Here is an 11,907-nt window from a genome sequence, read left to right on the forward strand (position 1 = left end):
TTTAGAAAGTGTTGGTGGTGGTAATGTCAGTGTGGTGTGTATTGGTGGTGGTGGTGGTGGTGATTGTGGTGGTAACTATTGGTGGTGTGTTTGCTTGTTTTGCATCGTGAATATTGATTGATTGAGTGGCTGAAAGATTGACGGATTGATGGATAGTTTGCCTGTCTAACTAATAGATTCACTGACTGACTGACATTTGGACTGACTGACTGATTGACTGATTAAATGAATAAAATACTAACTAAATGACTGACTATCTGGCTGACTGACTATTTGGCTAACTGACTGAATGGGCAGATGCGGGAACTGGCAGTGGTGGTGGTGGTAGTGGCGGTGGTGGTATTTATATGCTTGTGTGAAGATAGATGGATAAGCGGGTAATTTGATGGGTTGATAGATATGTAAATAGACAGTTGGGCAAACAAATAGATAGATGGATAGGCAGGCAGATAGATAAGTCAATAAATTCGTAAATAATTAACAATATAGATGTGTATGTAGATAGAAAAAAGTCTATATTCCTCTACTTAGTGTCCTGTCACCCTGGTTTATTGTCAGAAATACTCGTATATCAGGCGGTAGAAATGGTGAATGAAAAAATAGTACAGTCTGCCTTTTAAGCACCTTGTTTATTGCCTCGCGGGATTTGCCAACACTCGCTGTACAACAAGATACAATTTAATATTTCCTGCTTTGACAAATAACAAAAGCTGGACACGATAACGAAGAGGAAGATGTCACAATAACCAATAAATCGACATGTGGTATTTGTATAAGCATAGCGTCTCATTAATAAGAGATTTAGTGACAGATAGTTATCATAAACATATATACATGCGTCCTGTCTTCACAGACAACCTTTTGCTACGGCAGTAGTCTCTTAGCGGTGGTGGTGGTGAACACAGTTGTGGCGGTGGGCTATACTGACCCATGCACATCCACACCCAGAGACACACACACGCACACACACACACCCACACCCACACCCACAGACACACACACACACAAATAAAGTGAAGTGTTGCTATATTACCGACAGTTTTCAAGGAGCACCAAGAGGCAATCAGTATGAGAAACCGTGCAAGCCTTCACCACACTGCCTAATCTTCGTCTATTAAAGGTATTTATAAGGCTATTCACTTAATGTTAGGTTTTCTTTACATATGAGAGTGAAAACAGTACGCAAATATTTTCAAGTAATGGTATAAGGAGCATAAAAAGAGCAAGGCGTCTGTATTACCCTCTCATATTTGTTTCCTTCACTTACCCTCGGCTAAACATGTGTCACAAGGTAGTCACCAGTCTAACATTTCATTTAGTCTAGTCAAAATTTCTGTGTGTGGTTTAATTTTGGTTTGGTGAGATGATAAAGGCTATATATGGATGTCCCGCCGGCATATTTCTGGACTGTACCACAGTACTGCGCGCTGCAGTGAGAACGCATGGAAGACACCGTTTGAGGAGAGACTTAACTAGACCTCGCCGACGCTCACCTTACCTCTCTCTCTCTCTCTCTCTCTCTCTCTCTCTCTCTCTCTCTCTCTCTCTCTCTCTCTCTCTCTCTCTCTCTCTCTCATATTAATCCAGTTTTATTTATTTCAGATTGTGTTAAGAATATGGAGAAAGACGGACCAAGGCAAGAAGAGGAGGAGGAGGAAGAAGAGGATCAGGAACAGGAACAGGAACAGGAAGAAGAAGAAGAAGAAGAAGAAGAATAAGAAGGAAGAGGTGGAGGAATATGAAAAGAGGAGGAGAAGAAGAAAAGAGAGAAAAAGAAAAGGTAAATTAATAAATATTGTCATTTCATAAAGTTTTTGCTATTTCTCTCTCTCTCTCTCTCTCTCTCTCTCTCTCTCTCTCTCTCTCTCTCTCTCTCTCTCTCTCTCTCTCTCTCTCTCTCTCCTCCTCCTCCTCCTCCTCCTCCTCCTCCTCCTCCTCCTCCTCCTCCTGTGCTAATACTATTACTATTATTACTATCCCAGTGTGACCTGTGTGACCTCTGACCTTTTGCCGCAGGACTCCTTGGACTGCGACTTCACTGTGACCCGAGAGGAGGTGGCCACTCAACGCTGAGGTCACACGGCTCCCTTCCTTATGCAGGTCAGTGGTGTGGTGTGTGGTGTGGGGAGGTGTGGTCGGGTTAGGTAGGTTGGGTTAGCCTGGGTAAGATTTTGAAGCCTATTTTAGGCAGTTTGGCATGTTTGGAGGGTATTTTAAACAGTTTGGCATGTTTTGAGAGCATTTTGAGACAGTTTGGCATGTTTTGAAAGCATTTTGAGACAGTTTGACATGTTTTGAGGGCATTTTAAGACAGTTTGGAGGGCATATTGAGATAGTTTGGTATGTTTTGAGGGTATATTAAGAAAATTTTGGAGGTTTTTAGGGAAATTGAAGACAGTTTGGCAGATTTGGAGGGCATATTAAGGTAGTTTGTTATGTTTTGAGGAAATTTGAGACAGTTTAGCTGGTTTTGAGGCCATGGTAAAATAGTTTGGCATGTTTTGAACACATTTTAAGACAGTTTGGCATGTTCTAAGGGCATATTAAGACAGTTTGACATGTTTTCATGACATATTAAGAGAGTTTGGCAGATTTTAACTGCAATTTAAGAAAGTTTGACAGGTTTTGATGGCATTTTAAGACAATTTGGCAGGTTCTGATGACATTTTAAGACCCACTGCTTCAATAACACTGAATTTATGGCCTCCGCACACTAAAACACTAAGGTCTCTCTCTCTCTCTCTCTCTCTCTCTCTCTCTCTCTCTCTCTCTCTCTCTCTCTCTCTCTCTCTCTCTCTCTCTCTCTGTTTTGAGGACATTTTAACCCTTGGCTTACGGTGGATGAATTTATTTTCCGTTCCCTACTCACGGGTAATTTTTGAAATATCAGAAATATCAGTTGGTTTCAGTCACTATATGATCCAGTAATTCATTATCGAGCAATGCCAAGAAATAATGACACAGCCCCGCGCCAATCTTCAAATGTCAAGCGGGAAAAATCATGATTACCGATACGATCGCCGTCTCTCTGGACGGAACAATATCATCATTCATGTACGATCACCGTAAGCCAAGAAGGGTTAAGATAGTTTGTCAGGTTTTGAGGACATTTTAACACAATTTGACATCTCCTCCTCCTCCTCCTCCTCCTCCTCCTCCTCCTCCTCCTCCTCCTCCTCCTCCTCCTCCTCCTCCTCCTCCTCCTCCTGTGCTAATACAATTACTATTATTACTATCCCAGTGTGACCTGACCTGTGTGACCTCTGACCTTTTGCCACAGGATTCCCTGGAATGTGACTTCACTGTGACCCGAGAGGAGGTACCTCGGCCACTCAACGCTGAAGTCACACGGCTCTCTTCCTTATGCAGGTCAGTGGTGTGGTGTGAGGTGTGGTTAGGTTACATTAGGTTAGGTTGGGCGGTTAAGGTTTTGAGGGAATTTTGAGGCAGTTTGTCATGTTTTGAGGGTATATTTAAACAGTTTGGCATATTTTAAGGGCATTTTAGATAGTTTGGCATGTGTTGAGGGTATTTTGAGACAGTTTGATGTGTTTGGTGGGCAGTTTAAGACAGTTTAGTATATTTTGAGACAGTTTGGCATGTTTGAGGATATTTTAAAACAGTTTGACATGTTTTATGGCCATATTGAGATAGTTTGGCATGTTTTAAGGGCATTTTGAGAGTTTGACATTTTTTTAGGGCATTTTAATACATTTTGGCAGGTTTTGAGAGCAATTTAAAACAGTTTGGCTGGTTTTCAGGGTATATTAAGACAATTTGAGAGGTTTTGAAGTGAATTGAAGACAGTTTGGCAGGTTTTCAGGGCATATTAAGACAGTTTGGTATATTTTGAGGGCAATTTTAGACAGTTTGGCAGGTTTTGAGGCCAATTTAAGATAGTTTGACATGTTTTGATGGCATTTTAAGACAGTTTGGCAGGTTTTGAGGGCATATTAAGGCAGTTTGGCAGATTTTGAGTGCAATTTATATATATATATATATATATATATATATATATATATATATATATATATATATATATATATATATATATATATATATATTATATATATATATATATATATATATATATATATATATATATATATATATATTATTGTAAATAACAGCATATTCTTATTTGATTTATAATTAACAGTGGTAGTGGTAGCCTTTTCCAAGATATCATACTGGAATAGGTGGAAGCTTGAATTATATATGTATATTGATTTTAATGCAAGTTTAATTTTTGAGTTACTTGTGTTAACCTAAGGATGTAAAATTTCCATAACTAAGAAAGTAACAATTCTGTTTTGTAATCATGTGCATTGTGTATAATTTGTTGCATATTAATTATTTAAGATCATAGCAATACACTAGAAATTTAGAATAAACTAAATTTTTTTCTATTTAATTGAAAAGATTAGGTGAAAGCTCATTTTTCTGAATTGGTCTACTAATGTGTAAGTACATCTTTAATTTGAGACAGATTTGGCATGTTATGAAGCCATTTTAAGGCAGTTTGTCATGTTTTGAGGACATTTTAAGACAGTTTGGTATGTTTTGAGGGCATTTTAAGATAGTTTGCCAGGTTTTGAGGAAATTATAAGACAGTTTGATATGTTTTGATAGGATTTTAAGACAGTTTTGCATGTTTTGAGGTCAGTTAAAAAAGTTTGACATGTTTTAACGGCATTTGAGTTGCGTTCAGTTCAGTTTACAAAATAGTGAAGGTGACTCAATATAAACAGTGCACCTCTCATTACAGGAAAGTCAAGACACACTGCTGCTGGAACACTGCACCACCAAGCCAAGACAAGACAAGCGACAACACAACACAAGCCTTCTACAACACCTACAGCCATCAGCAACACCCAGAGTACAAGACAACACCTGGAGCCATGAAGAATAGTTAGGATAGATTAGCAGTTTGGCATTTTTAATTATAAGGACATTTTAAGACCATTTGACATGTTTTATGGTATTTTAAGACCATTTGGCATGTTTGTATGGTATTTTAAGACCATTTGGCATGTTTTATGGTATGTTAAGACCATTTGGCATGTTTTTATGGTATGTTAAGACCATTTGGCATGTTTTTATGGTATGTTAAGACCATTTGGCATGTTTGTATGGTATTTTAAGACCATTTGGCATGTTTTATGGTATTTTAAGACCATTTGGCATGTTTTATGGTATTTTAAGACCATTTGGTATGTTTTATGTTTTAAGACCATTTGACATGTTTTTATGGTATTTTAAGACCATTTGACATGTTTTATGGTATTTTAAGACCATTTGGCATGTTTTTATGGTATTTTAAGACCATTTGGCATGTTTTTATGGTATTTTAAGACCATTTGGCATGTTTTTTATGGTATTTTAAGACCATTTGGCATGTTTTTATGGTATTTTAAGACCATTTGGCATGTTTTTTTATGGTATTTTAAGACCATTTGGCATGTTTTTGAGGGCATTTGAAGAAAGTTTGGCTATGGTAATACCCTTTTTTTGACATTAACCCCTTCAGTACCATGACACATTTCCATATTCCTTGTGGTGACTATTTGGTGATTTTGTACAGCTTCACAAACTCATGTGTGGATGAAAATTGTGAAGACTGTGGCCATTAATTTTGTGACCTTCATAGACCTTCAATAATGTCAATAAAATGGTCTAATGGTGCACAAATCTCAAGGTAAAATGTGTCCCAGTACTGAAGGGGTTAAGAAGGGTGTATGGAGGTGACAAGATTAATGGGCACAGTCTTCACTATTTCAATCCCCCACATGAGTTTGTGAAGCAAGTGTTGGATTCTCTGGACAAAGATGCAGTGTGCTTGTTAAGAGATTGACTCAGCACTCACTCACTCCTTCACTTACTGAACTCAGAGGGAATGAAGAATGTGCATTGTTGCTGCTTGTGTGTCAGACAAAGGCCTGTATTCACAAACACTTTGGTGTCTCAACAACACGCCTTCCAAGGCCACAGAGATCACTGGCAGGGTTTTCATGAGTGTTTCTCCACTTAATATTGTAGAAATGTCACTCTGCCTCAGGAACCATAAAAATACCCTTATTCTCTCACCACCACTGTTTTCCAAGGCCACACAGATGACTGGCAGGGTTTTCAAGACTTTCTCTCCACTTAATAATACAGAAATCTTGTCATTCTGCCTCTCTCTCTCTCTCTCTCTCTCTCTCTCTCTCTCTCTCTCTCTCTCTCTCTCTCTCTCTCTCTCTCTCTCTCTCTCTCTCTCTCTCTCTCTCTCTCTCTCTCTCTCTCTCTCTAATGGTACACAAAAATCTCAAGGTAAAAATGTGTCCCAGTACTGAAGGGGTTAAATAGTGAAGACTGTGGCTATTAATCTTGTCACCTCCATAGACCCTTTCTAATGTCAATAAAATGGTCTAATGGTACACAAATCTCAAGGTAAAAATGTGTCCCAGTACTGAAGGGGTAAAATAGTGAAGATTATGGCCATTAATCTTCTGCCTTCCATAGATCTTTCCAAGTGTCAATAAAATGGTCTAATGGTACGCAGATCTCAAGGTAGAAATATGTCCCAGTACTGAAGGGGTTAAAATAGTGAAGACTTGCCATTATTCTTCTGCCCTCTATAGACCTTTCCTGATGTCAATAAAATGTCTAATTGTACACAAATTTCAAGGTAAAAATGTGTCTCAATGTTGAAGGGGTTAAAATAGTGAAGAATGTGGCCATTAGTCTTCTGACGTCTATAGATCTTTCCTACTGTCAATAAAATGGTCTAATGGTACACAAAATCTCAAGATGTCCCAGTATTAAAGGGGTTAAAATAATGAAGAATGTGGACGTTAATCTTCTGACCTCTGTAGACCTTTCCTAATGTCAATAAAATGGTCTAATGGTACAGAAATGTCAAGGTAAAATGTGTCCCAGTACTGAAGGGGTTAAAATAGTGAAGACTGTGACCATTAACCTTCTGATGTCTATAAACTTTTCCTAATATCAATAAAATGGTTTAATGGTACACAGATCTCAGGGTAAAATGTGTCCCAGTACTGAAGGGGTTGAAATAGTGAAGACTGTGACCATTAACCTTCTGATGTCTATAAACTTTTCCTAATATCAATAAAATGGTTTAATGGTACACAGATCTCAGGGTAAAATGTGTCCCAGTACTGAAGGGGTTGAAATAGTGAAGACTGTGGCCATTAATCTTGTGATCTCCATACACCTCTCCATTTTATTGATATTAGCAAGGGTCTATGGTGGTCAAAGGATTAATGGCTACAGCCTTCACTATTTTAATCCTTCAGTACTGGGACACATTTTACCTTGAGATTTGTGTACCATTAGACCATTTTAATGACATTAGCAAGGGTGTATGGAGGGCACAAGATTAATGTGTGTGTTGTTTTAAAATGTTGTTTTCATGTATATTATTACTATTTGATTGTTTACTTTGATTGCTCTCTCTCTCTCTCTCTCTCTCTCTCTCTCTCTCTCTCTCTCTCTCTCTCTCTCTCTCTCTCTCTCTCTCTCTCTCTCTCTCTCTCTCTCTCTCTCTCTCTCTCTCTCTCTCTCTCTCTCTCTCTCTCTCTCTCTCTCTCTCTCTCTCTCTCTCTCTCTCTCTCTCTCTCTCTCTCTCTCTCTCTCTCTCTCTCTCTCTCTCTCTCTCTCTCTCTCTCTCTCTCTCTCTCTCTCTCTCTCTCTCTCTCTCTCTCTCTCTCTCTCTCTCTCTCTCTCTCTCTCTCTCTCTCTCTCTCTCTCTCTCTCTCTCTCTCTCTCTCTCTTTGTCTCTCTTGAAATTTCTTCTCTCTCTTTGCAAAGTTGAAAATTCATGTTAATATTTTGAAATTTCTTAAATATTGCATTTCATGTTAATATTTATTTGTATATATAATAGTTGAAATTTATTGTAATATATTATTTATAGACTTAATATTATTTATTATTATTGATTATTTATTATTAAGTTGAAAATCATTGTAGACTATTTTTTTTTTTTATACTGTTAAGTTGAAAATTTGTCTATTTATTGTCTAGACTTTTTCACCATAGGATTTTGCTCACTTTTTATACTCAGTTTTTATTTTTAAGTTGAAAATTTGTGTAGACTTTCTCTGTATTCTTTGTATATATATTGTTTTATTCAGTTGAAAATATTTGTGGGTTTTTTTTTGCAGGCAATGTGTAATAATGTCAAAAATTGAATAAAAGTGTAGGGAGACTCTTGTATTTAATTTTAGCTCCAATATGCATCCACCTTATCTCCGGAGACTCTTTAGAGTATTTTCGACTTAGTACGATTTTAGGGCCCGTTTTTTTTTGCTTTTTTTTTTTATTTTAGGGCCCGTTTTTCGGCTTTTTTGCCATTTTTTCTAGATTTTTACCATTTTTAGTGTTTTTTTGGCCAGTAGTGCTGTATTTTATGTAGACCGTTTGAAGATTTTTCAGCCAGATGGTATTTTGGGACCATTTTTACATTAAGTTATTGATCAATGTCATGTAACTTTTTCGCTTTAGTTTCATTTCCTAACAACCACTTTTTGTATTGCTTATGATAATAAATAGAAAGAAAGCTTCAAATCTAGCGCGTTTTATTTCTGGGGTGTGATCGTTTAGAGCGAGTGTAGGTGGTGGTCAATGGAGGCAATATTGGTGTGTCAGACGGATCCAAGCCAGCTTGAGGCGACTACTCACTGAAACCACCCACAACCCACAAATATTCCCAGGAAAGGAAATTTAACAAAACCCACAAATATTCCCAGGAAAGGAAATTTACCGAAACAAAAAGATTTCTTTACACATTATTATTCAGTAGAGACAACAGATCCAAGTACAGTGACACCACCATAATGAGGTGGTAGTGGCAGCAAGCGTTGAATAGGAGGATGTCTGCTATGCGAAGCTGAATCTCTGGACTGCGGTGGTGGAGTTAGTGGTGGTGGTGTAGCAGGTGTTTGCCAGGCCGCTGCGAGGCGAAGTCCCTCAGTGCCAGTAGCTGCGACGGCGACACGTGTATTAGCGGGACGGCAGTGAAGGCCCAATGCGAGGCAGTGCCCCTCCGAGTAGCGGTAGCAGCGGCGGCAACGGTCAATGTAGGCGCAGTGCGAAGCCAGAGAGAGTCCTTCCCTGATGGTGCAGGCCGCACGGGATCGCTGCAGTCACGGCTTCGGATCACCAACTCCTGTAATGGAGAAAATTAACTGATTATCTCCATATGTACCACGCCACACTGTCCTACAATACACACTTCACTGCCTCAGTCAGCCTCTCACTCGCCCTCCTCGATCGTTATTCCACTTACACTCCAGTTACACCCTTCTCCCTCGTTCTCCTCCCAGCGTCTCCCGTGTGACGTAGCATCCTGGCCCTTCATCCTGACACTCCCATCCCTTCATTCTCACATCTCCCACGCCAGTCTCAGTAAACCACACCACGTCAAACCCCCTCAAACTTGCCCCACACCCGATCCTCACACCCACACAACCAATCTTGACACATTCATCTACCTGGTAAGTGGAATCTTCCGTGTCTGCCGTCATCTGTAGGTTCTCGTCTCCAATCCTCCGCCTCACCACACCTGCCTCGCCTCTATCACCCACTCATCCAGCCAGTCTCCCTCAACGGCGGCAGTGGCGGTGGCGGAGGCAGAGGTGTTGGTAGTGAGCATTGTCCGTTAAGTGCAAGGTAGACGAGGCTCATTACCGCTGTGGAGTCAGGCCTTTGGATCGTCAACGCCTGTAATGGACAAAAATAAGCATGAACAAAGCAGTACCTTGTTTACTTGTTCACTAATTATCCCTACAGCTAACAAGCAAGATAGCCCTAAGCAAACTCCTTCACTGCCTCAATCAGCCTTTCACTCTTCATTCTACGTATTCTTACCACCACCACCACCATACCATCACAAAAACATGAACAGCAGTATCTTTTCACTAATTATCTCTAAATGACCAACACCACACATTCCCTTCACGTCTTCACTTCCATCCATAATGTGCCCAAACTCACTTTTATTCCCCATCTGTCTGTCCTAAAACTCAACCACTGCCTCAGCCAGCCTTTCACTCGTCTCTACTCAGTTACACGTCTTCACAGTGCCCTAACCCAGCCAAACACTCGCACCACACCATCCATCCCTTCTGTCTCCTATTTTATCACACTGCATTCAGTTAGTTCCCACTCTGCCTCCTCTTGCCACGAGCCATTCACGCTCACTTCATTCCTCCCAGCCATTCTCAACCCTCCCCACACACAAACCCTCCCACCCTCCCCACACACACAAACCCTCCCACCGTCCCCATTTACGTCACTCGTGAACCTCGAACCATTTACGCCAGCCTACCACTTCAAGAACTAATTTCATGGTTATATCCCCAAACTTTTCGTTATGCTACCACATCTCGCTTCTAATGCACGTACCTTGAAACACCAGCCTCGTTACGTTAGGAAATCCTGTCCACTCATTCTTTTCGCCGATTCTGGTACCTATTCTATAACGAGGGAACCACAATGACTAACCTGAAACATTTTAGCCTCAAATACAACTTACTTAAAGGAGTTCTATAGTAACGCGACCCGTTTAATCCCTTCAGCACCAAGACGCGTTTTCATATTCCTTCTGTTACTATTTGGTGATTTTATACAACTTGAGAAACCTTGTGACATCCATACACGCTTTGTAACATCAATAGAATGATTTAATCGTACACACATCTCAAGGTGAAAATGCGTCACAGTACTGAAGAGGTTAAGCGTAATTCTTCCTTCCTACACAACTACAATGACCACGAAAACACTACACTTGTTACAGCCATTACACAAATCTATTCTGAACCCACGTTACTCTAACCACACTAGTGAATGAACGACCATCTGCCCTTATTGACAACTACAAGTAAATTTAACATCCACACGTAGCGATGGTTCCTGATACATCCTACATTGACACACAGACAGACATCGTACAATTAACCTTCCAATAGACGCAGTGCACATCCTACACATACCCAGTTATCCTTTATCAGTCAACATTCCTAACAACCTTCAAGTTACTGACTAACAATTTCCTATCACCACTGCAGTGTCAACGCGCACACAACACCCAACACCTCACACCTACACTTTCGTTTACATAAAACCACTAACCTCTCCTCCTCTGTGCTGTGCTGTGTGTGTGTGGTCCGATAATCTCACAGCAGCGGCACGTCACCCCGCCGCACGAAAACCCACGCAGATCAAGCTTCCCGTTGCTGTTCCTGCCGCTGCTGAACGTCACGCCCACGACAAGACACAGACGGACACTGGGCTGCGTACACTCGAGGGGTCGGTGGTGGCGTGGTGGCTGGAGAGATGTAGCGAGCGTGGTGTCTGGATTAATACTGTTCCAGCTACTGCTGACGTTGCTTCGTTCTTGTCTCACCCCCCCCCCAACCTGCCAATAAGGAAAGAGCAACTTGAGGGCAAACGAGCATATGAAACGCTGCCAGTGAACCTAACCACTGGTCCACCACCTGGATATAAACTAGCCACGCTCTTTAACTCCTTCCAAACCAACCATTACACACACTCAATTGCATTAATTTGTTTCATCAAGCATTCTCACCTTCCGTGTAGTACTTACAATTATACACGATTTTTTTTTATTATGTTGTAACAGTTTGAAGCTTCCTTCGTAATAAATGATTATGATAAGATGATAATAATAATATCTCTCTCTCTCTCTCTCTCTCTCTCTCTCTCTCTCTCTCTCTCTCTCTAAGTGAACCCTGCCTGTAAATTAACGAATAAAGAAAAAAACGTATCATTAACGAAAATTGATTATGAAAGATAATAATTCTCTCTCTCTCTCTCTCTCTCTCTCTCTCTCTCTCTCTCTCTCTCTCTCTCTCTCTCTCTCTCTCTCTCTCTCCAGTG

General features: G+C 40.2%; 1 protein-coding gene and 1 long non-coding RNA gene across 7 annotated transcripts in view; one reads left to right on the top strand and one right to left on the bottom strand.

The window, feature by feature from the left end:
- Window positions 1–2,037: 2,037 nt before the first annotated feature.
- Window positions 2,038–4,829, top strand: LOC123506851. Its single transcript, XR_006675534.1, has 3 exons — window positions 2,038–2,100; window positions 3,281–3,369; window positions 4,769–4,829. It is a non-coding gene; the product is annotated as an uncharacterized LOC123506851 (long non-coding RNA).
- Window positions 4,830–8,747: 3,918 nt separating this feature from the next.
- The window catches only part of LOC123506852, a 22,739-nt gene continuing 19,579 nt past the window's right edge, over window positions 8,748–11,907 (bottom strand). For 2 of the 6 annotated variants that reach the window (XR_006675536.1, XR_006675535.1), the window contains 3 exons: window positions 11,140–11,425; window positions 9,501–9,729; window positions 8,748–9,175 (listed from right to left, as the gene is read on the bottom strand). Coding sequence is in view for 2 of the 6 variants with exons in the window: in XM_045259205.1 (XP_045115140.1) it covers window positions 8,924–9,175; window positions 9,296–9,367 (324 nt within the window). In the remaining 4 variants the exon portion in view is untranslated. Of the gene's footprint in view, window positions 9,176–9,295; window positions 9,448–9,500; window positions 9,856–10,413; window positions 10,467–11,139; window positions 11,426–11,907 lie in introns of those variants that run through there. The other 4 variants (XR_006675538.1, XR_006675537.1, XM_045259207.1 and 1 more) reach the window with 4 other exon arrangements.

This window comes from Portunus trituberculatus, chromosome 21 (genome assembly GCF_017591435.1).
Source record: "Portunus trituberculatus isolate SZX2019 chromosome 21, ASM1759143v1, whole genome shotgun sequence".
NCBI lineage: Eukaryota > Metazoa > Arthropoda > Malacostraca > Decapoda > Portunidae > Portunus > Portunus trituberculatus.